This window comes from Pholcus phalangioides, unplaced genomic scaffold, assembly GCF_987345545.1.
Source record: "Pholcus phalangioides strain wild (caught in Gottingen) unplaced genomic scaffold, Ppha-v1.0 ptg000040l_1, whole genome shotgun sequence".
NCBI classification, from domain to species: Eukaryota; Metazoa; Arthropoda; class Arachnida; order Araneae; family Pholcidae; genus Pholcus; species Pholcus phalangioides.
Genome location: NW_028301626.1, coordinates 4,204,345 through 4,227,334, shown reverse-complemented (window position 1 = coordinate 4,227,334; position 22,990 = coordinate 4,204,345). Strand labels below are relative to the sequence as shown.

The 22,990-nt window shown below is 38.1% G+C and overlaps 1 protein-coding gene across 1 annotated transcript; it reads right to left on the bottom strand.

The window, feature by feature from the left end:
* Window positions 1-2,711: 2,711 nt before the first annotated feature.
* Window positions 2,712-19,070, bottom strand: LOC149065291 (receptor-type tyrosine-protein phosphatase kappa-like). Its single transcript, XM_089254173.1, has 17 exons — window positions 18,505-19,070; window positions 15,621-15,873; window positions 15,406-15,493; window positions 15,131-15,204; window positions 13,616-13,652; window positions 13,405-13,502; window positions 12,947-13,063; window positions 12,306-12,466; window positions 12,050-12,185; window positions 10,597-10,746; window positions 5,297-5,396; window positions 4,997-5,064; window positions 4,008-4,142; window positions 3,779-3,910; window positions 3,290-3,444; window positions 3,056-3,191; window positions 2,712-2,962 (listed from the first exon to the last, which is right to left on the bottom strand). Exons 2-17 carry the CDS (start codon window positions 15,858-15,860, stop codon window positions 2,897-2,899), a joined length of 1,893 nt encoding a protein of 630 aa, XP_089110299.1. The 5' UTR covers window positions 15,861-15,873; window positions 18,505-19,070; the 3' UTR covers window positions 2,712-2,896.
* Between the last annotated feature and the right edge of the window lie 3,920 nt (window positions 19,071-22,990).

The window sequence follows — 22,990 nt, the reverse complement described above, 5'->3', positions numbered from 1 at the left end:
TATTTGGTCCGCGGGCCAAGGGGCTTTATGCGATTTATCATTATATGGCTTAGAGGTGGTTCGCAATGAATTTATTAAAGATAAATTTTGAGCTCATAGCCTTCAAATAACATTGGAATTAACAGAAATTGATTATAATCTACTCTATAATATAAAATCACAAACTCGAAAAGGGTCTGTTTCTAAGCAACCGAAATTAGTGACGATTTTATGTTACCAAAATGGGTGACGTTTTTGTGACGGAAATGTGTTATACGTTTTTGTGTTACGGAAGTCGGTTACGATTTTGGTCGAGTTTTCATTTAACTCCTGAGGACATCGGGAACCGCTTGACCTGTAGGGACCATGTTATGTGCATGTACCGAGAGGCTCCCACATCTTACAGCAGGGCCCTTGGGCTGGAATTTAGATGGCTTTTCAGGGGCCCCTCTGTGGTTAATTTATAGTGTGAAAAATCAAAAAGTGTTAAGAATCGTTGTGGCCCCTGTCAGCCCTGCCCTTGTGGGGGGGGGGGTCATGCCGAGAGGTATGCAGATGTATAACATATATATATATAACAGCAGTGCTCCCAACACACAGGGTCGGGGTACCCGGGGAGATTGCAGGTATACCTTCATGGGAAAGTTAAAAGTTTTCATTTCCAGGAGCCCTTGATGGATCTCATTGTTTTCTTGCTGCTTTAACGTTGAAAAGTTTGCGATAGCGGAAGCACAAGATATATCCAGTCTGGGGGGCCCCATAAAATTTGCGAATTCGGTCACGGGTAGTTGCGTGGGTGGTCCTGGATTTTATTCGTTGGTGAAATGAATACAAATGAAAATTTTTCATGCCACTCCCACCGGGGGATGACCGACAAGCTTCCAAGTCGGGGGCTCCATGTTCACAGTTTTCATTTTGGGGGCCCTGGATGAATCTCATTCTTTTCTGTTGTAGAATTTGCAACAGCGGAAACCCGAGATAAAGCCAGTCTGGGGCCCCACTGAAAGTATGAGAATACAACGGGCAACTGATTGGGGGCCTTATATTTTATTCGTTGGTAAAACGAATACAAATGAAAATTTTTCATGGCACTCGCAGCGGGGGATGACCGACAAGCTTCCAAGTCTGTGGCCCCATGTTTATAGGTTTCATTTTGGGGCCCTGGAAGAATCTGATTCTTTTTTTTTGTTTAACACTGTAGAATTTGCAACAGCGGAAGACTGAGATAAATCCAGTCTTTATTCCCCACTAAAAATCTGCGTATTGTGTCCCCGCTACTGGATAAGAGGCCCTGGATTTTATTCGTTGTAAAATTGATAAAAATGAAAAATTTTCGTGGCCCTTCACAGGTCACAGGGGGGTGTCGGACAAGCTTCCAGGTCAGGGCTCCGTGGAAATGTTGACAGGTACTAATGCGGGGCCCCTGGATGTATCTCATTGATTTTTGTTGTTTAACATTGTAAAATTTACAACACATCGGTAGCCCGAGATATATCCAGTGTGGGGCCCCACTAAAATTCAACGAATTGAATCTGGGGACACCCATGGGGAATTTTGCTGGGGGTACTTGATGAATCTCATTTGTTTTTTGTTGCTTTATTATAATTTTTATTAAAATTCGCTACTTCAGTAAGCTGGTGCTTTCACCCGTCCCTTTCCATAGCACGCTGATGAAGTGGGACGAAATAAACAAGATATGTTGTGAAGAGAAGTTGGGGGGGGGGTTGGCCGCCAAAGGTGGAGGTAGTAACATATAAAAGTATTTTCTTCCAAAATTTTAATTAAAAAATATTTTTTGCATTAAAAAAATAAATTGTTGATCGTCGGGGGGGGGGGACACCCCTCTACGCCCTCACCCCGTGTACGTCTCTGATCCCATTAATATGCGTTAGGATTCAGAGGGGCAGAGCCGATGACGAAACATTGCTGACAAAGGGGGGGGGGTCAAAAATGACTAAAAATTTGCTCACGTAATACTTGAACGGCCGTTTAACCAAGTGCACACGTACCTCGTCCAAGTTTTACCCAATTATAAAGAAATCTTAATACTGTCACTATGTGTGCGAATTTACATCGCGTGTGCTCAATTTTTCAAAAGCAGTTTCCTTCGTCATCTTCCGCCATGTTTGAAAATATTATTGAGCCTCGTTTCGACGTATGTTTTGATGTATTTTACTTTTTCTGCACTTTTGTTATCTCTTTAACTATCCACTAAGTTATTTATTATACTATTTCAATAACACTACGCCCTAAAATTTTTCCCAGGTTCAGTTTGTTTCGTTTTCTATCGAATTAGTTTAATTTCAGCATTTTATGGGGGGCAAAAGAAATGTCCTTCAGAGAAATTTCGAGTTTCTAGCGTTCGAAATGAACAGAAATAGATTTAGGATGGCATACAAAAATATTTTCTTTCGGTATATTTTATTTATTTTTTGAAAGACTATTTTTTATTTTTTCATCGTCTTGGGGATTAAGGGGCACAAGTTCCCTATGTGTACGAATCTGTCTTGAAGAGGAATTTTTTTGAGAGAGAGAATACAAGAAAGAAGGATGTTGTAGGAGCCCCCTGGGGGATCATTAAAAATACGCCTTCACAAGAAAGATACGGATGAAAAAGCATTCTGTTGATCAAATTAGAAAAAGAAATGAAAATAATAAAAATATCTTGTGAGGCCCTAAAAGTGCTTCGAATGCAAAGCTTATATTCGAATTGTATGAAATGACAGATAAAAAAAAAATAAAATGACTTTTATTTCAACATCATTGCTCAAAGTTCGTTCGTCAAAGTGACACGAATCCGTAAAACGTGATAACACAGATGTAGTTATTTACATGAGAAAATTTTAAAATTCGTTGCAGACGAATTTCAAAGCCATGGAGGAGAAGAAAAGAAGTTAGTTCTTTTTGACACAGATCATCATTTGAGCAGCTTTTTGTTAGTCACCAACGAACACGCAGTCTCGTACAGCCACCTGTACTGCTCCTGTAATAGAAAGTAAACTGGCATCAGAAGTTCCATAAATAAATGTATGTAATCTGATACTAACATATCTATGAACATGTAAACCTAACATACCACGTTAGGTATGAACGCCGGCCTGTTTAGCCGTATCGTTTTCACAGCTTGAAATACGTCGACGTTTTCGGTGCTTTTCACCTGCCCGGCTATGTAGGAAGCCGCACAGTAGAACCCCGATGCCGTGTAACCGTCACTGCAATTACGAAAAAGACATCGGTTATGAATGCAGGATTCAAACCAACGGCACACAAAAAATAGAGTGAATCTGAATGATATTACTTCAATACGTACAAGCAAGTTACGATTATTGGGCCCGGACCACTCTTCCTACACCATTGCTGAACGCGGTTCAGGAGATTGATGATGAAGTCACGTTGAGGTGGGATGTGCTCCTTCTTACACCAGCCATACAACTCGAACATCTTGACAGTATGACATTTCAAAGACTAGAATTTAAAAAAAAAAACTGATAAATCACGTGTGACATCAAGTTTCGTTACTATGAAAGATCGTATATCTTTATATACCGTCAAGATCAGAACCGCAACTAGAGGGGGGGGGGGGGGAGCTGCGGGTCTGGTGCCCCGAGCGCCGAACCAGGAGGGCGCAAATTCCACTCTTTAACTTATCCTTCCACATTACAAAGGGGCGTCAAATGTATGTATGTCCCTGCTGACTAAGCATCTAGTAGCGGCTCTGGTCAGGATCATACAATCGATCCATGAAAATCTTTTTGAACTCGGGATCGAGTTTGTAGAGAATAATATTACCCATACATACTCCTTTTGCATTCCTTATTTTCAGTTTTCTTGCCAAAACGCCGTTAATATACTCAGATTCGGATGTAACGTTTTCGACTTTGAAATTACCGTAGAACATATTGCCAGAAACCGGCCAAAACATGGGAGATTCCTACGAGAAATAACATAATCTCTCAGTTTGAGTATATGAACAATATGGGTTAGAGAATAGACACTTCTTCTCTCTCTCTTGTCGATTTTTACCGTACCTCGTCATTTCTGGAGATCTCGTTAAGCACTATCACAGTGGCAGCTTTGACGTCGTACAGCATTTGCCAGAAGTCTGGTATCGTATTCGGTAACGGAAACTGTGTGACTATGAACTGGTTACTTTTACCGTAATCCTGAAATGATAAAAAAAACAATTATTGTTACCACAGAAAATAATTTTCCATTTGCTTTGATACGTAATGAAATAATGTAATTTGGAAGTATTTACTTGAGACAATAATGTCATTCAAAGGAACGAAATAACATTGTGAGTGATACGCTCTGACGCGGGGGTTCCCGATGGCTCTTCATTAATTGTAGCGAATTGGCTGATACGACAAGAAAAAATAGTAGTTGGGAGAGTTAGCTCAGTTGGGACGTGCTTTCTGGTGACAGTAAGCCTGTTATTTATAGAATATTGCATCTTTTATTTACTCAGCAAATGAACGACTTCGTCGCAATTTGACGTAGTTGCGATGTGTAAAAACTGTTGTGTAAACATTTAAAAACTGTTGTGATATACATTACAACTCTACTCAGAGATTGGCATTCATAAAATACTCGAGAAGCCATTTCTGGTTTAATCATTTTTGACGCACCATGGTAATTTTTTTCACGTGAGGGCTAGTTAGACCGGAACCTAGAATTTATTGCCGATTCTGAATGGCAACATTTAACATTTTGCCTTTTCTTATACTTACCGAAAGGTTAGTGCGCTAACCCCGGGGTGTGGGACTCCCTGCGGTAGGAATTTTTTTTGTGTGTGTGTGTGGTCATGTTCTCGCCGTTTCTGTTACACCTCCGCGTCTGGAAAGTTTCTGCCAAGGACGAATCGGATACCAAACTCGCGACACCTTTAAAAATCCTTTAGTACTTTAAGCGAGTATCTTATTGGCCTGGGTTAGGCGTCTCGATATACCTAGTTTAGAAATGAACTCTTGAAGCTGATGCATTATTTAAATATATACGAGATTTTTTTTCTACTCACGTGAACGTAAACGGCATTGATGTAATTTGAAGGAGGGTTGGATTTCAGTATCGGTCTCCCGTCATTCGCTGGAAAATTAAAAAAATATCATCGATATCAATTTCGATATTATGGCGTAGTTTTGTTTTTGTTCGGAATGAAAAAAAAAAATCACATAAAAACACTGGGTCACAAGGAAAGATAAATAAATAAATAAAAATCACGTGAGAGCTATACAAACATGCTCTGACGTTTATTGAATTGAGAGATAATCACTGCTTTATACACGTATATTCGAGGATTCACAGAACAAATACTCACGTGGTATGATATCGGAATAACGATTCTTATTTACGTTTGATGATGTCAATCCTACTGTACACTTATCTTTGAAATCTGCTGGAATTAAGCTCCTGAGATGCTGGTTGGGTTGGAATCGAAAAAAATAAAACAGAAACAAAACGTATTGGAATCGAGTTCTGTACGGAAAAATAAAGAATGCTTTTCACACTGGCAATCTGAACATGCAAATCCTCATGAACCTAACTTGTAGTGCAATTTTACCTCAATGATATCTGACAAAACAGATAGTCACACCACCCCCCCCCCCCATATCTTAATTGTCTTAAAAAAATTGTCATTTCAAGGCCCTAATTTTAGGCGCCTATATTCAGGACCTACATATTTCCCGCATGGGCAAACGGGTGTCAAGTGCATAGAGCCACAAAATTATTTACTTTTGTGTTTCGAGCACAGCCCACATGCCCCCTTCCCTTCAGTGGCGTAGCCAGGTTTTCGTCAGTGGGGGAGCGAAATTCGGTAAAGCGCCATTTTTTGTTCCTGCTTTGGGCGCAAACAAAATTATGCCTTAGTAGAAGGAACTTGAATTTTTTTAATTTAAATACTAAAATTAAATTTATTTTCTGTTTTTAATGTAATTTTTCAAATTAAATTAATTACTTTTCAATTCATTAATTTATTTCAATTTTTTAATTAATTTAAAAAAATGTAAATAACATTTTATGTTTTGTGTACTCATACAAATACAAACACCAAAAACACAACTGGGAAATCGCCCAAAAAGGTGGTTGGAAAAAAATTTAGATTAAAATATAAAAAATGATGTTAGAAAATAAAATAAACAGAAAAAAAAAATATTCTCTCTCTCCAAATTTAATCCAAGATATGAAAATACAGAAAACTCTTCATGCTTCCACCCAATCGCTTTCACATCATGTTACACTCTTATCATAAGTACATATCACATATACATACACTACTACCATTTCAATCATACATCCAAAAAATTTCTCTACAGAATTTCTAACAAATTGGTGCATGCCGGAAAGTCCTTTCTTATATTATGCGCGACCATAACGTATCTATAAGAGGTGATCAAATGAAAAGGTACGAAACGACACGGTGGGTACAAATGTAGACTTTATTTAAAATATACACCATAAGCCTGAGCACAACGATCCCACTGATGAACAAGCCGCAGGATTCCTTGTTCCCAGAATTCATGTGGCCGTGACAAGACCCAGTCCTTCACAGCGTCCTTGAGTACGTCGTCCGAGTTGAAGCGCTTCCCTTTCAGGTGTTTCTTCAGTGGACCAAACACATGGAAATCGCAGGACGACATGTCCGGACTGTAGGGCGGATGGTCCAACGGCTCCCACTTGAACTTGGCCAGTTCCATGTGTGTGACTTTGGAGACGTGTGGACGCGCGTTATCATGGAGCAGAACCCCACCCTTCGTGAGCAGCCCCGGTCTTTTGTTCTTGATGGACCTGCGTAGGCGTTGGAGTGTCTCACAGTACACATCGGAGTTAATGGTTTTTCTGTGCTTGAGGAATTCCACAAGTAGCGGACCTTGAACGTCGATAAAGACGGTGAGCAACACCTTGCCTGCTGACGGCACGGCTTTGAACTTTTTAGGGGAGGTGACGACGCATGCTTCCACTGCATGCTGTCCAGCTTTGTCTCTGGCTCGTAGTGATGGCACCAGGTCTCATCACCTGTGACGATCCGCTCCATGAAAGCGGGGTCTTCCTGATACCGAAACAGATGTTGCAGTGCTAGCCCCATACGCAGTTCCTTTTGCTGGTCGGTGAGCTGCTTCGGAATCCAAGCGGCACACACCTTCCGATATCGCAACCTGTCGTGAACAATTGTCCACACGGTTCCATAGCTGACATCCACCTTCACCGCCAACATTCGCAATGTGACACGCCGATCACTTCTCACTAGGTCGTCCACCTTGTCGATGAGATCGCTCGTGATGACAGTGTTTGCCTGGCCTGGTCTCGGGTCATCACCCACACTATCACGGCCTGCACGAAAACGGGCACTCCATTTTCTGACAGACTTGTCAGAGACACATTTCTCCCCGTAAACTGTCACCATCGGGCGATGAATAGCTGCCGGTTTCTCACCTTCCGCTGTCAGAAATCGGATAACACCGCGCTGCTCCTCAATTGTCGAATTTCGCAACACGAACGCCATCTTGTCCTCATACGGACTGCCGCATCATTTGGACGCCGCTTTTGATAAGAGCCTCTGCTCTCTCCTGCGCATGCTCCGATCCCAGTCAGAGACTCCAATCGCATCCCGAGATGTCTCGCTACGTTCTCCCATGGCGGAATATGCAATATTTAACTGTTACGTTTTTACGTCGTTTCGTACCTTTTCATTTGATCACCCCTTGTATGATGTCACAGTTATTATGTGTGGTTTGTGTTCGAGAAGTTTTGTCATCTGTGTTTCCTATATTAGAAGTGAAACTGGCAGATGCCTGAAGTTTCGTGTTATGCAAATACCACGTTAAAAGCCTGCCTGCTCTTTTCGGGAAAACTTTTCAAACGAAAGACCGGTTGGCACTCGTACCTCGTAGTTGGAAAATTGAAAGAAAACTCATTCCAGTCAACCAACACTGGTGGGGTTCAAACCTGGATCATTGCGATGCGAGTCCATCATGATGCCCACACTATCGTACGATACGATCACACAGTGGCTATCACATGCTACTACATTGCAGTCGTACATGCAAAGGGTGTCATAAATCCAAAAAAGGTTTGGGAACCACTTCTTAGAAATTTCAAACGAATTGGTGCGTGCCGGAAATTTTCGTATGTGTTGTCCATAATGCATTTAAGTATGTTTGATACATATATTAGGTGTTTGAAATGCCACTGTCCATCCTCCAAATCGAAGTGAAAGTTGCAGGTGTATGAATCGATTGAAATAACTTTTATGTTTGCTGGTCTGACGGCTTCCTTTGGCGAAACTGTTTAAGGTTAAGAAAGTGTAAAGTTGATTTCGCAATGGGAAATTTCTCCCTCTACCCCTTAGTTTGCACCTGCTGAAAATCGGAAGAAAGCCTACTTCATCAAAAAAGATGTGATGATGCAGGTAGAGCTTGAGCTCCTAGGTGGTATTTCTAGGAGCTCAAGCTCTACCTAAGGCGCCCAACAAAAGGCGATACTTCTTGGATCTTGTATCCTAGCCATTGCTTCATATTGCTTCATAGCTTCAGTGGTCTCTCCACAATAGGTTCCCGAACCTAATTCCTTCAGTAGGAACCTTAATGAAAGCTCTTAGTGGCCTTTCACAACAGAACGAGCATTTGGTGAACGCCAGCCATATCTTCAGAACTGAGGCACCTGATATGGAAGACATTTCTAGAAGCTCTACAGAGAGTAACGAATAGTGAGCAGAAAAAGATTACAGCAAGAAAAGGGCAAGATTTTGCCCTTCAATAAAGGCGGGAACAGGGGCTGCTCTGAACACGCTAGCATTTGAAGAGCTTGAGAGCAATTTTTAAAAGTCGTAAGTCGAAAAAAACTTCCCCTTTTTCTTATTCTCTCAAATGAATAGTACAAGCTCAATCGCTGTGAATTTGCAAGAGGCGCACATGTATATAAGTGGAGATTTTTTTTACTTTTTCTCACTTATCATTTTAGTCAATGAAGGTAGAAAAGGAAAACAAAATTATCAAATTTTTTTTGGAGATCAAAAGTCATTTAGGCGTCAATGTAGGGAAATTTTTTATTGGGGGAGAAATCGCTCTTCCTGCCCCACCCCCCGGCTGCGTAATTCCATACCGTACACAGGATTTTTTAACATGGGATGTGCCTCAATTGACTAAAATCACTATTACGTCACTAAATCGTCACACCTGATCGTGACTTCGGGCCTCGATGTAATGCGCATGTGCGACATAGTTATTGGCGCGTGTTTTTCCGGTGACTGTTGGTAGGCGTCAATATATTTCCGGGCAACGTTTAATGATATATATATCCAATTTCCAATTTTACCTGTGATCGGCATGTGTCAGTCGGTGTAATGGTTAGGGCATGGGGTTTGTGTAAATGAAGGTGGTGTGTTCAAATCCATTAAAAACCCGCTCGCATTTTTTTAATAGTGTTACCCGCGATTGGTTTTTGGAATATTTTGTTTCAACTTATCAACTTTGCCATATTTCCGGTTGTGGTAAGAACAGAGTTGATATTTTCAGTCCGGTGGCAGGGCCGCTGTGGTGGTCGAGTTGTCATAATGACGGACTCGCATCACGAGGATCCGGGTTCGAACCCCACCGTCACCGCAGTGGTGGTCGGCTGAAGTTGGTTCCTATGGTTCCCAACTTCGAGGCGCAAATGCGAGCCGATCTCCCCATTAAAAAGTCTTGCCACAGAGAGCAACAGGCCTAGAACGATAAATTATTCAATCATTACACTTCACTCACAGTTAGAAAAACTGGTGGCAGATGGCAGCACGACACATAACAAGCATTGCACAGAAACAAACTTCACGTCAGGTTTCACTACACGTACACACACATTCCCGCATGTACCAATTCGTTAGAGGTTCCGCAGAGGAATGTGGACGAGGTGCATGTGTGGTTTAGTAGTAGTAGTCCGGGGGCAGGGGGCCCCCCCTTTAACGGCCGGAGGAGCGAAGCGACGTCCGAGCCCGAACGATGTTCGGCCTACTGGGGTATTTACTAATAAAGTAGTCGAAAACTTTTTTTTTTTTGCGTTGTGATATTATATTATATATCATTATTATTATGATAATTATGTCATTATATTACTATAAAATTTTAGATCCTTGTAATATTATCGCGCGAGCAGTCATGACGAAATCAAAGCGATATTGTTAATGAATCCTGGTGTTTGGCGATAAGTTGCCAAACGTAACAGCCGTAGCTCCGAATCGGTAATGTTCGGCTCTTCGGCTACTACGTCAGGAGATAGGTTAGGAGTTCCCTCCATCTTTAATGACGTAATTGTGATCTTCGCCAATGAGCGTATCCCATGGTAAAACCTAAGTACATTATGGAATTGTGCCCCTGGGTACGCCACTGCTTCCCTTGCATGCATCGCTGCCTCAAAGAAGACAAACAAGACCACGTATAAGGGCCCAAAAATTCATAATTGCGCAGGGTCCGAACTTATGAGGAACAGGTCCTGCCTATATTATCAAGTTTTATCATAATCTATTGGTAGAACCAATGACAGCTTTCATGCTTTTTTGAATAAAGTAACGAAACTTGCTTCATTCCTATATAGACACGAGTTGCTAAACTACTGATATAATTATAACAGCCAATTGCAACTCACCTCAAATTGTTTCATTAGCCCGGTTTTCCGCGTTTGAGGATCAGTTTGTCTTAGCTTGTTGAAGTATAGCACTAGCTGCCCCGACGGTCGCCTCGTGACATCACCGAAATAATAATGTACTAGCGCTTCATGTACAAATATGTATTGCTCCTAAAAAGAAACGAATACAAATTGTTAAAAACATGAGAGGACGAAAAGTCTCATTTCTAGAAGCAAAAAAAAAAGAAAAAAAAAGAGGTGAAGCGAAGAACAAACGAAGCTTAAACATAATCTTATTGAGCTTCGAATATACAGTACTAGCTGTTACACGTGGCTTCGCTCGCGTGGATTTGGTAATCTGAAAATTACTCGGCGATGATTCCCCCGTATAACATTTGAACCCCTCATTTGAATAAGATATATAATACTGACCAAATTTCATATTTATAGCTTCAATGGTTTCGGCCCGGCCATGATTGCAACGTATAACCTTTGAACCACCTTATGGTTCAGCGGTTTCGATTCGACGTGATTTCTCTATGTAAACTTTGAACGTCCTTATGGACCCCCCACCTCCCAGAGGTTCGAATTTTGAAAACCAATTGTTAGTAAGTTTCTACGTAATGAAATGAAACTACTGACCAAATTTAATAATTATAACTTCAACGGTTTCGGCTCAACGTGATTTCTCTATGTAACCTATGAACCCCCTTATGCCCCCTTAGGGGGGTGGAACTTCGTAAAAACCCCTTCTTAGTTAGTTTTCTCGTCATGAAATAAAGCTACTGAGATCACATTTCAAAATTATAGCTTGAACGGTTTCGGCTCGGCATGATTTCTTTATATAACCTTTGTACCCCCCTTAGGGGTCGAATTTTGAAAAACCCCTACTTAGTGAGTCTTTACATCGTGAAATGAAACTACTGACAATATTTCATATTTATAGCTTCAGCGGTTTTGGCTCGGCGATGATGAATCAGTCAGTTAGGACATGTTATTTTGTATATAGATATCGTGGCGTACTCGTCATCACAGCACATAACAAAATCAAATGAAGCCATTAAAATTGGCGCAACGGGTATTTACGACGATGAAAGGTATTCGACGTTGTTACACTGTCGGCATGTGTACGCTGTCTTATGGAAGAGGATTAATCCATTTAGGACTCAGTTGATTTCTTTTCTAGTAAGATATGTTGAGTGGTTCTAGCATGTGCAGAGATTCCATTGATTCATGCTGATACTTCTTTTTACCCTCCGATGGCCAATCATATCCGATATCAGTCACAAAAGTTCGAGATTTACGTGTGAGGACCCGAAGGAAATTAGGGTTCCAACTTTTTATACCTTACTCATTACTAGATATTTCTGTAAAATCAAGTTTCTGATTCACACTGCATTTAGGATATATGACGTAAATTTTAGAACATCTGATATCATCACTTAGAAATCGATTATACTAACGAACTACTCACAACAGCTCCAATGACGTTGACACGCTGCTGCCTCATCTTATAGAGAATCCCTAAAAGGTCGACTCTTCCCTCTGCTTCAATCATTTCCAGGGCTGATGTCAGTGCCACCGTCGTACCCGAGCGACCTGCTCCAGCACTAGTGCCAAGAGTACGAACATAGTTAATATTAGCATGTACTGTGAATAGATTTTATACAGAATTCGTCCAATTCTGTTTAAAGAAGGAACTGCCTCAGAGCAAAGTAAACAAAACTCACCTGCAATGTAAAAGTATAGGACTGGCCTTCTTTAGGTTTTGCTGATATTCGACGACATCCTGCATCAGGTAGATTATCGTTAACGGGTCTTTTGGGACACCGTGGTCGGGCCATGCGGTGTATTGATACTGCTTTATGATCCTAGATTTTGAAGTTCCTGCCTGTAAAGATACGATTGGTATTACTACTACTAAACCACACATGCACCTCGTCCATATTCCTCTGCGGAACCTCTAACGAATTGGTACATGCGGGAATGTGCGTGTACGTGTAGTGAAACCTGACGTGAAGTTTGTTTCTGTGTAATGCTTGTTACGTGTAGTGCTGCCATCTGCCACCAGTTTTTCTAACTATGAGTGAAGTGTAATGATTGAATAATTTATCGTTCTAGGCCTGTTGCTCTCTGTGGCGAGACTTTTTAATGGGGAGATCGGCTCGCATTTGCGCCTCGAAGTTGGGAACCACAGGAACCAACTTCAGCCGACCACCACTGCGGTGACGGTGGGGTTCGAACCCGGATCCTCGTGATGCGAGTCCGTCATTATGACCACTCGACCACCACAGCGGCACGATTGGTATTGATCAGCATTTGAGAGCTTCGTGAGCATAGTATGTGCAAAGACACTATGGTCATAACTCACCTTTCTTATCTTCATAGTTCGGAGGGTACAATCTAAGAAGCCTTCCTCTTTCAGGATCGTAACTGTCATGTCTGAATACTTTGATCTGCTTTCGGGCCAATATTTTTCGCATTTTTTCTGAAAAATAAAAGAAAACATATTTGTACAGAGTATCTACTCTTACTGTTGTAAGCAACAGCTCATTCCTAAACTTTTTAATCTTGAAAACTTCCAATTAAAAATAAATGTTTCAATCGTTGTCATTCTGTAGAAGCCGTTTATGTGAGGAAAAAAAGTGGATGCTCAGAATCAAACTGTGTTACTTCGATAAGGGAAACAATAAGAGGTTATCCATGTTGTTGCTATCGTAACATATATGATGAACTGTTTTCAACATGGCAATAATATCTCCTTCGAATTTATTCTCAAGTGTAAGTACAAGTATTTCAATACTGTATGCATGCTATTAGTTAACTTACTTTGCCATTTTCCAATACATTAGCTATCATCACGATGACGTTGATGTCTTCTTGCCAAACCATCTGCCAGAAATCATCAACCGTATTCTCCAGAGGACCTGGATAGGAAACAAAATTATAATGATAACATTGTATAACAGTTTTTGTATAACATTTCTTGATTAAAAGTAATGTGTGAGATCGTTTATGTAATAAAATATTTCGTATATACCTTGAGTGCATATGTAAGCTTTCTTGCGGGAGTAACTCTGGTAAAAACAAAAACATAATACAAGTTAGTTCTTGAGCTCAGTTAAAGAAGTTAATTATTCCGACATAAATTCCCCGGACAAAAAATTAGACCCGTCTAAAGACGTATCCTGTGATCTAATCCTAGTACGTCTCCCATTTACCCGTACAATAATCATTCCAGTCGTTGAATAAAAACCGCATAAAATATAAATTTTTCCATGAAGTCTTTGTGTGTGACAGTGTGTAAAGCGTGGTGCAGGCAAATTGGATTCTGCGATGCTCTGAGACCGCTTCAGTTAAGTAGAACTAAGCCCTCTTGTTGTGGTTTTACACTCGCTGAAACCCACACGGTTTATATTTAGCTTTTGCATGATCTTATAGCGGTTATATTCAGAACGTGGATAGCTGTTGTTGGTTCACCTTTTGCCCAGCATCTGAAAAATCGCCAGAATTTGGAAAGATATATCCTAGGACGATAAATGTTGAGCTAGCTACAACTATCTGCAAATGACATGGTGGACATTTTCGGTAACTCAAATTTAGAGAGAAAGCAAATTACACTCGATTTAAACCCTATGCAGAAGTTGTGTTACTACCTACAACAACAATTTATACGGAATCATAGGCGCACAGGAAATCTTTCTGAAGATCGGCTAATGACCCAGTGGTTTAGTTTTGGTGTCAACTAACGTTTTTGATAACGAAACGTTTCGTGGTACGTCGCCATCTGGGGGCTAATATAGTTACAAACTGTTCTGAGTTAGGATGCTGTCTACAGCGCAGTCCCGTTCAGAGTGAATATACCTGGGAAAGAAAATATTTGTCCTCTGTACCTTAATGGTAAAGCACTCAACCGGACAGTGAGAGGTTGGTGGTTCAACTCCCACACAGAGGACTGTGAATTTTCTTCCTGAATTTCATCTTTGCTTGGTATCCAGGCACAGAGGAGCCGACATGAAGAAAAAATTGAGGGGGGAGGGGCTGAAAGTTGCCTGTGGTCCCGTATATACGGGAATCAAACGTGTACTCAGGAGGAGGAAGGGTGTGGTACATTGCATATTCTGAAACTATTGGGGGGGGGGGCTCAAATTTCCTCAGCCCCTAGGTTCCGGTGCTTGTGTCTAGGCGATTGTATTTTGTACATTCTCATACTTGAATCCCTACCTTGTTAAATTGCAGCAGTTATTTTTTCAGAGAGAGGAGTTACTATTCATTACGTAGGATTTTACATAAGCGCCTAATTTTTTTCTATTTCGGGAATATACGATGCAACTTTTGGGATAACGAAAAGACTTAACAACTTGAGGAATGAGTTATTTGGAGCATAAGTTGACTTTCAAGGAAAACTCAATGCCTTTATCACGCCCTCAACAACAGCAATCCATTATAATAAAATGCACAGTAAAATTTATGCATAGCAACTTCTCAATGAGACTACTCGGGACATATCTGTCCCGTACAGTTTAGTTTGATGCTATTGAAATGCCTAACTTACATCAATATAACTGGCGTTGATATAATCAGATGAATGATTCTTTGTTTGGTTCAAAATGACTCTGTTATCGTCATCTGCAATGAAAATTGGACTGGTACAAATCAAAGAAGGAAAAACAAACTTTGAGGACGCGATAAGTATACCGTTATTATATAATAGCAGTTAGAACGTGTAGCTCTGAGCGAACAAGTCACGGTTTAATATGCACACTGCAAGTTTTTTTTTTATCTTGTATGAATATATTAATTAGTGGCTAATCAAATCGACTTACTTACAGGGTATCAAATCGTTATATCTGTTTTTGCTTTTGTTCTCTGGTTTTTGGCCGTGCGACCAAGGCTTCAAAGGACCACTTTTCAATACCTAGATACCAGAGGATAATGAGGCATTCGTGATGACTACAAGCGGCCCGATTATTATATGATGATAACATAATTATCTCGTAGAAACAATAGATGTATCTAATTGCCTTGAAGGAATTAATTATTACCTTGTAGTGTTCTTTGAAGCCCTCGGACCTGATCATGGTGCTGACGTAGTTTTCTAGGTCTTCTAAACTCACGAAGTTTTGCTTTTCAGCACCTGGCGGGGCTTCGTAGTCTTCCATATGGAAGGCGTTGGAGGTTTTGAGGCTTTCATTGATGCAGCTCGATGCTTTGCCTGTCGAACCTTTAGATAAGCTGTCAAATCCGTTGACTATGTTTTTCCCCGGTTTCTTTGCTGTCTCCATGGATGTATTTCACCTGGAAAATTAGTTCTAATTATCAATAAAATTTGCAAATTGATAAATTAAATTATTCAATTTTATTTTGATGACGCGATTAATTTCTATTTTCAGTTGTCAAAATTCTTTTACAGACGAGTTTTAACCAAATTTCAGGTTATATGTATAATCCACAAGAGGATGGATGTGGACATGTGGATTCATGTTCGTGAAGCAAGTTAAGAACGTAATTTTTATTGACCTTAAATTGCTTTGTGAGGATGCTTTATTATTTATATATCAGTGTCTCGTTGTTTTACACAAATGCAAATTCGAGAGTCAAAACTGGTTGATTGCCCCATGAAATGTAATTTGATTTCGTATAGTTTATCATGTTTTGTTAACTGAATAGTCTTCAGGGGGCGTCGGAAGTGTTCCGCACATTGTTCATAGAACATTGACATCCTTCCCCCCCTTATATTCACATATTACTTATCATTCTGTGTTTCCAAATTTGAAAAATATACAATTTTGAAATCGGGTGATTCTTTTTGAGTCATCCTGTAAAAGTATTAACTTGATATATTGGCTATTGCACAAGTAGAACTTGATAAAATCTTAGTACATAATTCGAATGAACAACCTGAAAATTTGTGAAAAAAAACTCTGTAGTATGATGAATTAACTATTAAAAGAATTGCATTTATCATGTGCAGTCGTATCTCTTCGTGGACACATATAGGGCAAGAGAATGAACCAGTTTTGGATAATTTTTTTTCTCGTTTGGTGATGACAAATCGGATAACCGGACTCCATTTTAGTGGTTAAAACCATTCAACTAAATGCTTATTTTTTCGTCTGTTTCTTAAACATATATAGATAATATTCCCGAGGGAGTACTGAATTTTTCTATTCATTTTCTTTTATACCTGTTTGTACAAAAAGAAACATTTAGAAAGCATGCTTGTAATAAACATTTCATGTATAAAGCTTCACTGGCTTAATTTTTTTTTTGTAGCGTTTATAGTGAACAGATTTCACGTAGCATTTATTTTGCATGGTTAGCTGAGGGGATAACCCGTTTAAGGGAATATTGTGCTTTCGTTCTCAAGGTGAAATCACTAGAAATGCTCGAATCTACTACAAGTAGAGCAAAACACCGAAAGAAACCATTAGGAAAAACATACATATATATATACACACGTATATAGGCCTACGACATAAAAATGTATTTTGAGATCATTGAGAAGACATTACACCCTTAAATACCATATATTCTATAACGTTAAAGATTTATTTTAAAAAAGAAAGAATAAACTTATTCGATTCAGTCTTGTAAGGGGCCGTTCAAGTATTACGTCATCATCGATGGGGGGGGGGGTTTCCCATTTGCTGACTTTTGATGACTAGGGGTTTGGATAATGCTTACGTCATCAACCACCCTTTATGAAAATATGAGTTAGGATTCAGAGGGGCAGAGCTGACGACGAAATTTTTGCTGACAAGTGGGGGGGAGGGGGGGTCAAAATTGGCTAAAAATTTGCTTACGTAATACTTGAACGGCCCCTAAGACACTGGGAAAATACTTTACAGCAGTGGTTTTCAAACTTTTTAAAACGCGACTCCCTTTTGACAAGAAATTCATTGCCGACCCCCGAACATGAGGGTGAACATATGTCCCGGTTTTCCGAGATAATCCGATTTTTTTGCCAGTAAATATGCTGTTACATCCCGAAAGCCCTTTTCGGGATGCTTTTTGATTCGGTTGCTTACTTGATTTTAGTATACAGGGTGACTAAGAAAGAACAATCTGATTTCAGAATGATTCTAAAGGTGATTGAAATCAACAATTAATTACATTTTTCATAAAACACAGACCCCCCCCCCACCCCATATTCACATATTACTTACCATTCTGCGTTTTCAAATTTAAAAATATACAATTTTGAAATCAGGGGATTCTCTCTCTAAATCACTCCGTATTTTCTTGATATATTGATTATTGTCAAGTAGAATTTGATAAAATTACATTGTATGATGCAGGGTAAGTAACTCAACTGAGAAAAGGCATTTTTTAGTTATTGACAATTTTTTTAAATAAATTTCTCATTCGAACGTTTTTATTTCGAATAATCTCTCGCGACCCCCCCCCCCACTAGTATATTGACGCTACCCCCCCAGGGAGTCGCGACCCACACTTTGGGAACCACTGCTTTACAACGTATGTAGGTTTTCTTTCCCTTCACCAAGATCGTCGCTCCCACGTCCTGGAACGGAGATTCAAGGTCAGAAAATTTTGTTTCGGATGGGGGGGGGGGGAGGGGGTAAAGGTCAAGACTTACAGTAATTATATATATATATATATATCCACGTTTTTTCATCATGCATTGATTTTACATCAAGTTTATATTGCAAAAACAAGGCTGAAAGGCTAGAGCCTTATCAACATTTACCTTATAAGGTGTCGTGCAAGAAAATTCTTCACATAAAACGCTTGATTCTTTAATTGTCATGTAAATGAATGATTTACCCGATATTTAGTAACGACGAGCACATCCATGCACTAATTGTTATAAAAAAAAAAAAGCTTAACATGTCCAAGTATCGAAACCTCAAACGAAACGTCAACGAGCAACGAAAATAAAACAAGAAAAGATAAATAAACACTTACCTAAAAATCTTCCACCATGTTTGTTTCTGAATCAAGTCACAAAACTTTCACTACAAAATTGCGTCAGTAAAACGCCCACGCTTATTCAACGCCAACGGCACTGCATTTGGTAATATCACACACGCTACTACGTACTACACGCATACTAACACCTTAATTCACTAAATAAAGAGTTATTTTATTTAGTAGGGCATTTTTTCGGGTTGGCGGGAAAAGAATGATGTCTTTGCTCGTAATGAAACAAACGCATGGACAATATTTGGGTCACTTGGGTGACTAAACCCAAATTTTGAGGAAGAAACGCATTTTTTTTATCTATCTATGTGTTGATAAACGGGGTCGGGCTTGGCGAGGATACACCTGCTGATCAAGTTTAAGTTTACGCACGTATTGTCTTTTCAGGTATCATCTTGGCTTTGTATCAGCTGAGCATGCATCTACGGCAAACAGAGGAAAACATTTCGCTGCAAACGCAACTGCATGAGTTTGCAGTTATTTATTTAGTGTTCCGTTCGAAATCAAGTTTATTGTACCGCCATTTCCACCAACCAACCTTCCATGTCCATTTTTTTTTTTGTATTTTGCCAGTTGGCGAACGTCAGTTAGAATCACGTGATGGGCATATGCGCCCATGCGAAAAGGGACCAATCACAAAATGCGCCGATGAACAACCGTTATCAGAGGATATGAATAAAACAATATAGAAACTAAAACACTTCGTGGTATCATGTTCCTAAAATATTATTTTATTAACATTATACGTATGTCGTACAATCGAAACAATCTAAAATAATTTGTCACACAAAAAATATCACAATATTCGTGATCAATTAATTCCATTAATTGGTGTTAACGTATTTTTTCCGCCTAGTAATTGTAGTAAGAAATTACTCTAGTAATTGGTAAGAAATTACTCTAGTAATTGGTAAGAAATTACTCTAGTAATTGGTAAGAAAGTTAATCTAGTAATTAGTGAGAAAGTTAATCTAGTAACTAGTAAGAAAGGTATGTGACAAATTAGTTATTTTCTAAAAACACCATTTTTTCCATAAAAATATATATACGATTTTATTATTTTATTTTCACCCCGGTATTTATTATGATGAAATAAATAAATCAATTACAACAAACAATTGGTTATTGTGATCTGAAGATTTTTATCAAGAAAAGAAGTTTAGCATTACAAAAGAAATGATACAAATGTAGAACAAAAATAATTATGTTTGTAAAAAGCATCAATCGAATCAGTGATTAACACTTTAAACGTAGAATTTTTATAAATTAAAATATTCATTTTGCAATCTGTAAAACTCATTCGCAATATTTTTAACATTGATGATGCAATTGTAAATACAATTTCCAAATATAAATTATAATACAAGTTATAAACTAACCCGAAAGCATAGAAAAATTGTGAATCAAAATTGATTGAGAATTATAATTGAATAATAAATGAATTATAATTGAATAATAAATGAATTATAATTGAATAATAAATGAATTATAATTGAATAATAAATGAATTATAATTGAATAATAAATGAATTATAATTGAATAATAAATGAATTATAATTGAATAATAAATGAATTATAATTGAATAATAAATGAATTATAATTGAATAATAAATGAATTATAATTGAATAATAAATGAATTATAATTGAATAATAAATGAATTATAATTGAATAATAAATGAATTATAATTGAATAATAAATGAATTATAATTGAATAATAAATGAATTATAATTGAATAATAAATGAATTATAATTGAATAATAAATGAATTATAATTGAATTTTCGAACGTAATAACTGAAATAAAAATAAACTATAAGGTGAAATGTGTGTGATCTAAAATGGATTATAACTCAAACTCGAATTAAAATGGATTGAAATAAACTACAATCAAAACAATAAAATAAATAATTATTGATAAACTCAAAAAAAAAACTAACCTATAAACTATAAAATAGAAACTAAGGTCTTACATATATCAAAACAATATTTTAAAAAGTTATATATTTTCTGAATTAATAATGATGATGATAATCACATTTAAACATTGCGATATTAAATTATTAAACCAACATCATAATCATAGTTCATTGACTCCTCATTCTTTTGGTTCAATTGGACTTTCCTAGTAGTATAATAAATATAATTAATCCTGCTTGATTTTTTGGAACGTAGAAACATAATCGAGCTGAGAAACAATAGTGTTGATGAATGGAAAAAGTGAACAAGGTGAAAGTTATTTGATTTATTTGTTATTTACTTAAAGGATAAATGATTATAAAAGTATAATAATTTTATAGAAAATAATTAGAACTTTCTTACACACAATATGGAAACGATTCACTCAAATTTCACAATATGGAAGTGATCAATTATCATCTCATTTACAAAGTTCTTTTTCGAAACAAAATTTCTCTCACGTCAATACAGATAAGAATTTCAAACCGGAACTTAACGATATCTGAATTGAAGTATTTTCCCCGCAAAATGCCGTGATCACGCAAATATGTCGTCTCTTCTTTTTTTCCGCCATTTCCTCGCAGTAACCTGCTGCAATATTCACGACTTTTGAATATGGAAAGGAAAAAAAAAAAATGGCTCCCAGTATAGTTAGTGTAGTGGGAAAAAAAAAATAACATGTACGTCGTCTATTAGTATTTTAATGCATGTACGTATTTCTAAACGTCCACGACGAAAAACCGAAAAGGCCATCGCCACAAAACCGCAGATAAAATCTCTTTTTCTTCGTAGAAATTTATATGCATATCCATTTTTTTTTCTTTATTGATTCTTAGTTTATTTTCCTAACCAAAACATAAACTAATGTTTTTCCAATAATATAACAGGAATGAAAACAAATAGACATCTTGATCTATATTGGAAATCAATTATGTCTTGAACGGGATCCTATGTTCGATTTCGATGAAAATCAAAATTGAAATAAAATTTTATATATAACAGATTTGTTTTTAAATTATTTTACAGAATAAAGATTTATTACCGATTTAATTTGAAACATACACAAGTCAGCTTGAAATTTATTTAGAAATCTATTTTGAACTTGCGTTCATATTTATATGTTAAAAATGGGATTTTTCAGTTTTTATGGCTTAATTCAGTTTCCTCATCTATCGCCCACTTCTTCATAAATTTTTTCTTCTCATCGCCCCTATTTCTAGTCAAGTGATCATGTTCTTAAAATTTTCTGGGTGCGGCCTTGTGGGTATACAGTCAAATCCCGTTTTAACGAATACCGTTAAAGCGAAAATCTCGTTTTTTAACGAACACTTTTCTAATCCTTCAAATAAGTTTACGTAAGAAAAATGCTGCAAACACCTGGAATTCCTTTATAACGAAGTGATTTCTCCGGTCTCTTGGAGTTCGTTATAACGGGATTCTACTGTGTATGGTGACAAAATTGTATTAGAAGAAAGAAAACGTCTTTTTAAAAAATAAAAAAAGAACCATCTACCGAAATTGAATGATGAACAATGAATTTTCTCCCTCGGGTTTTGATCGACTTTTCTATACCACGACGTCGAAAGAATTTCACGTTTATGTTTTAATTGCCATCCTCTAGATGGCGAGACCTTCTGTATAATAATATACAACAATATGTGTCGTATAATCATTTGGAAAGATTTCTCATTCGAATTTTTTTATATGTATGATTATTATTATTTACCTTTATGTTAAAAATCTAATTTTCCTGATGTGCAATTGCTAAAACTGAAAAATCATAGAATAGGTAGTAACTGAAAATTACTACGAACTGAAATTATTTTCTCTGGGCAGGGATGTAGTTGGCCTTTTCGAGGCCCCGGGGCAGACCTTTCCTTTCGGGGCCTTTCTTGAAAAGCTTATTATTAGGTAAAACGAATGTAAACTTTTTTGGGGCCCTATTCTGCTCGGGAGCCCAGGGGCAGTGCCCCAGTTGCCCCAGCCTAGTTACGACCCTGGATCTAGGCTCTTAGGGAAAGTCGAAAAGACACACATAGAACAGCAGTTATTTTTAATCTTTTTACTGGATCGCTCCCCTCAGTAAACTTCACTTCATATTCCCCATTTCAAGTAAACTTGAACTTACGTTTTACATACAACCACTTCAAATCAGTACCGTCTTAACGCATGGGCACGGCCTGGGGGCCTCAAGGAAAGAAAGGCCTCACAGAAATGAGAAACGGTTGAAATTTTTGAAAATTTGTCGTGTAAAAAAGGGCCTCAGGAAAATCACTTGGCCCGGAGGCCCCCATGATACTTTTAAGAGGTCATTCAAGTATTACGTCAGCATCGATCAGGGAGCAGGTTTCCGATTTGCTGACTTTTGATGACGGGGGGGGGGGGGGGTTTGGACGATACTTACGTCATCAACCACCCTCTATGAAGATATGAAATATTCTTAATGGTATCGTATTCGGTGCGCCAAAAACGAAAAAAACCTTTCGATAGTTATTAGGCACCTGAACTAA

Bases quoted from the DNA above. Each gene is read 5' to 3' on its own strand.
- LOC149065291 (XM_089254173.1), bottom strand. From the start codon at position 15,860: ATGGAGACAGCAAAGAAACCGGGGAAAAACATAGTCAACGGATTTGAC. The intron at 10,747-12,049 runs GTGAGTAGTTCG...GTTTCTTTTTAG, and splicing joins TCAACGTCATTGGAGCTGTT to GAGCAATACATATTTGTACA. The intron at 2,963-3,055 runs GTATGTTAGGTT...TTTCTATTACAG, and splicing joins CGGCGTTCATACCTAACGTG to GAGCAGTACAGGTGGCTGTA.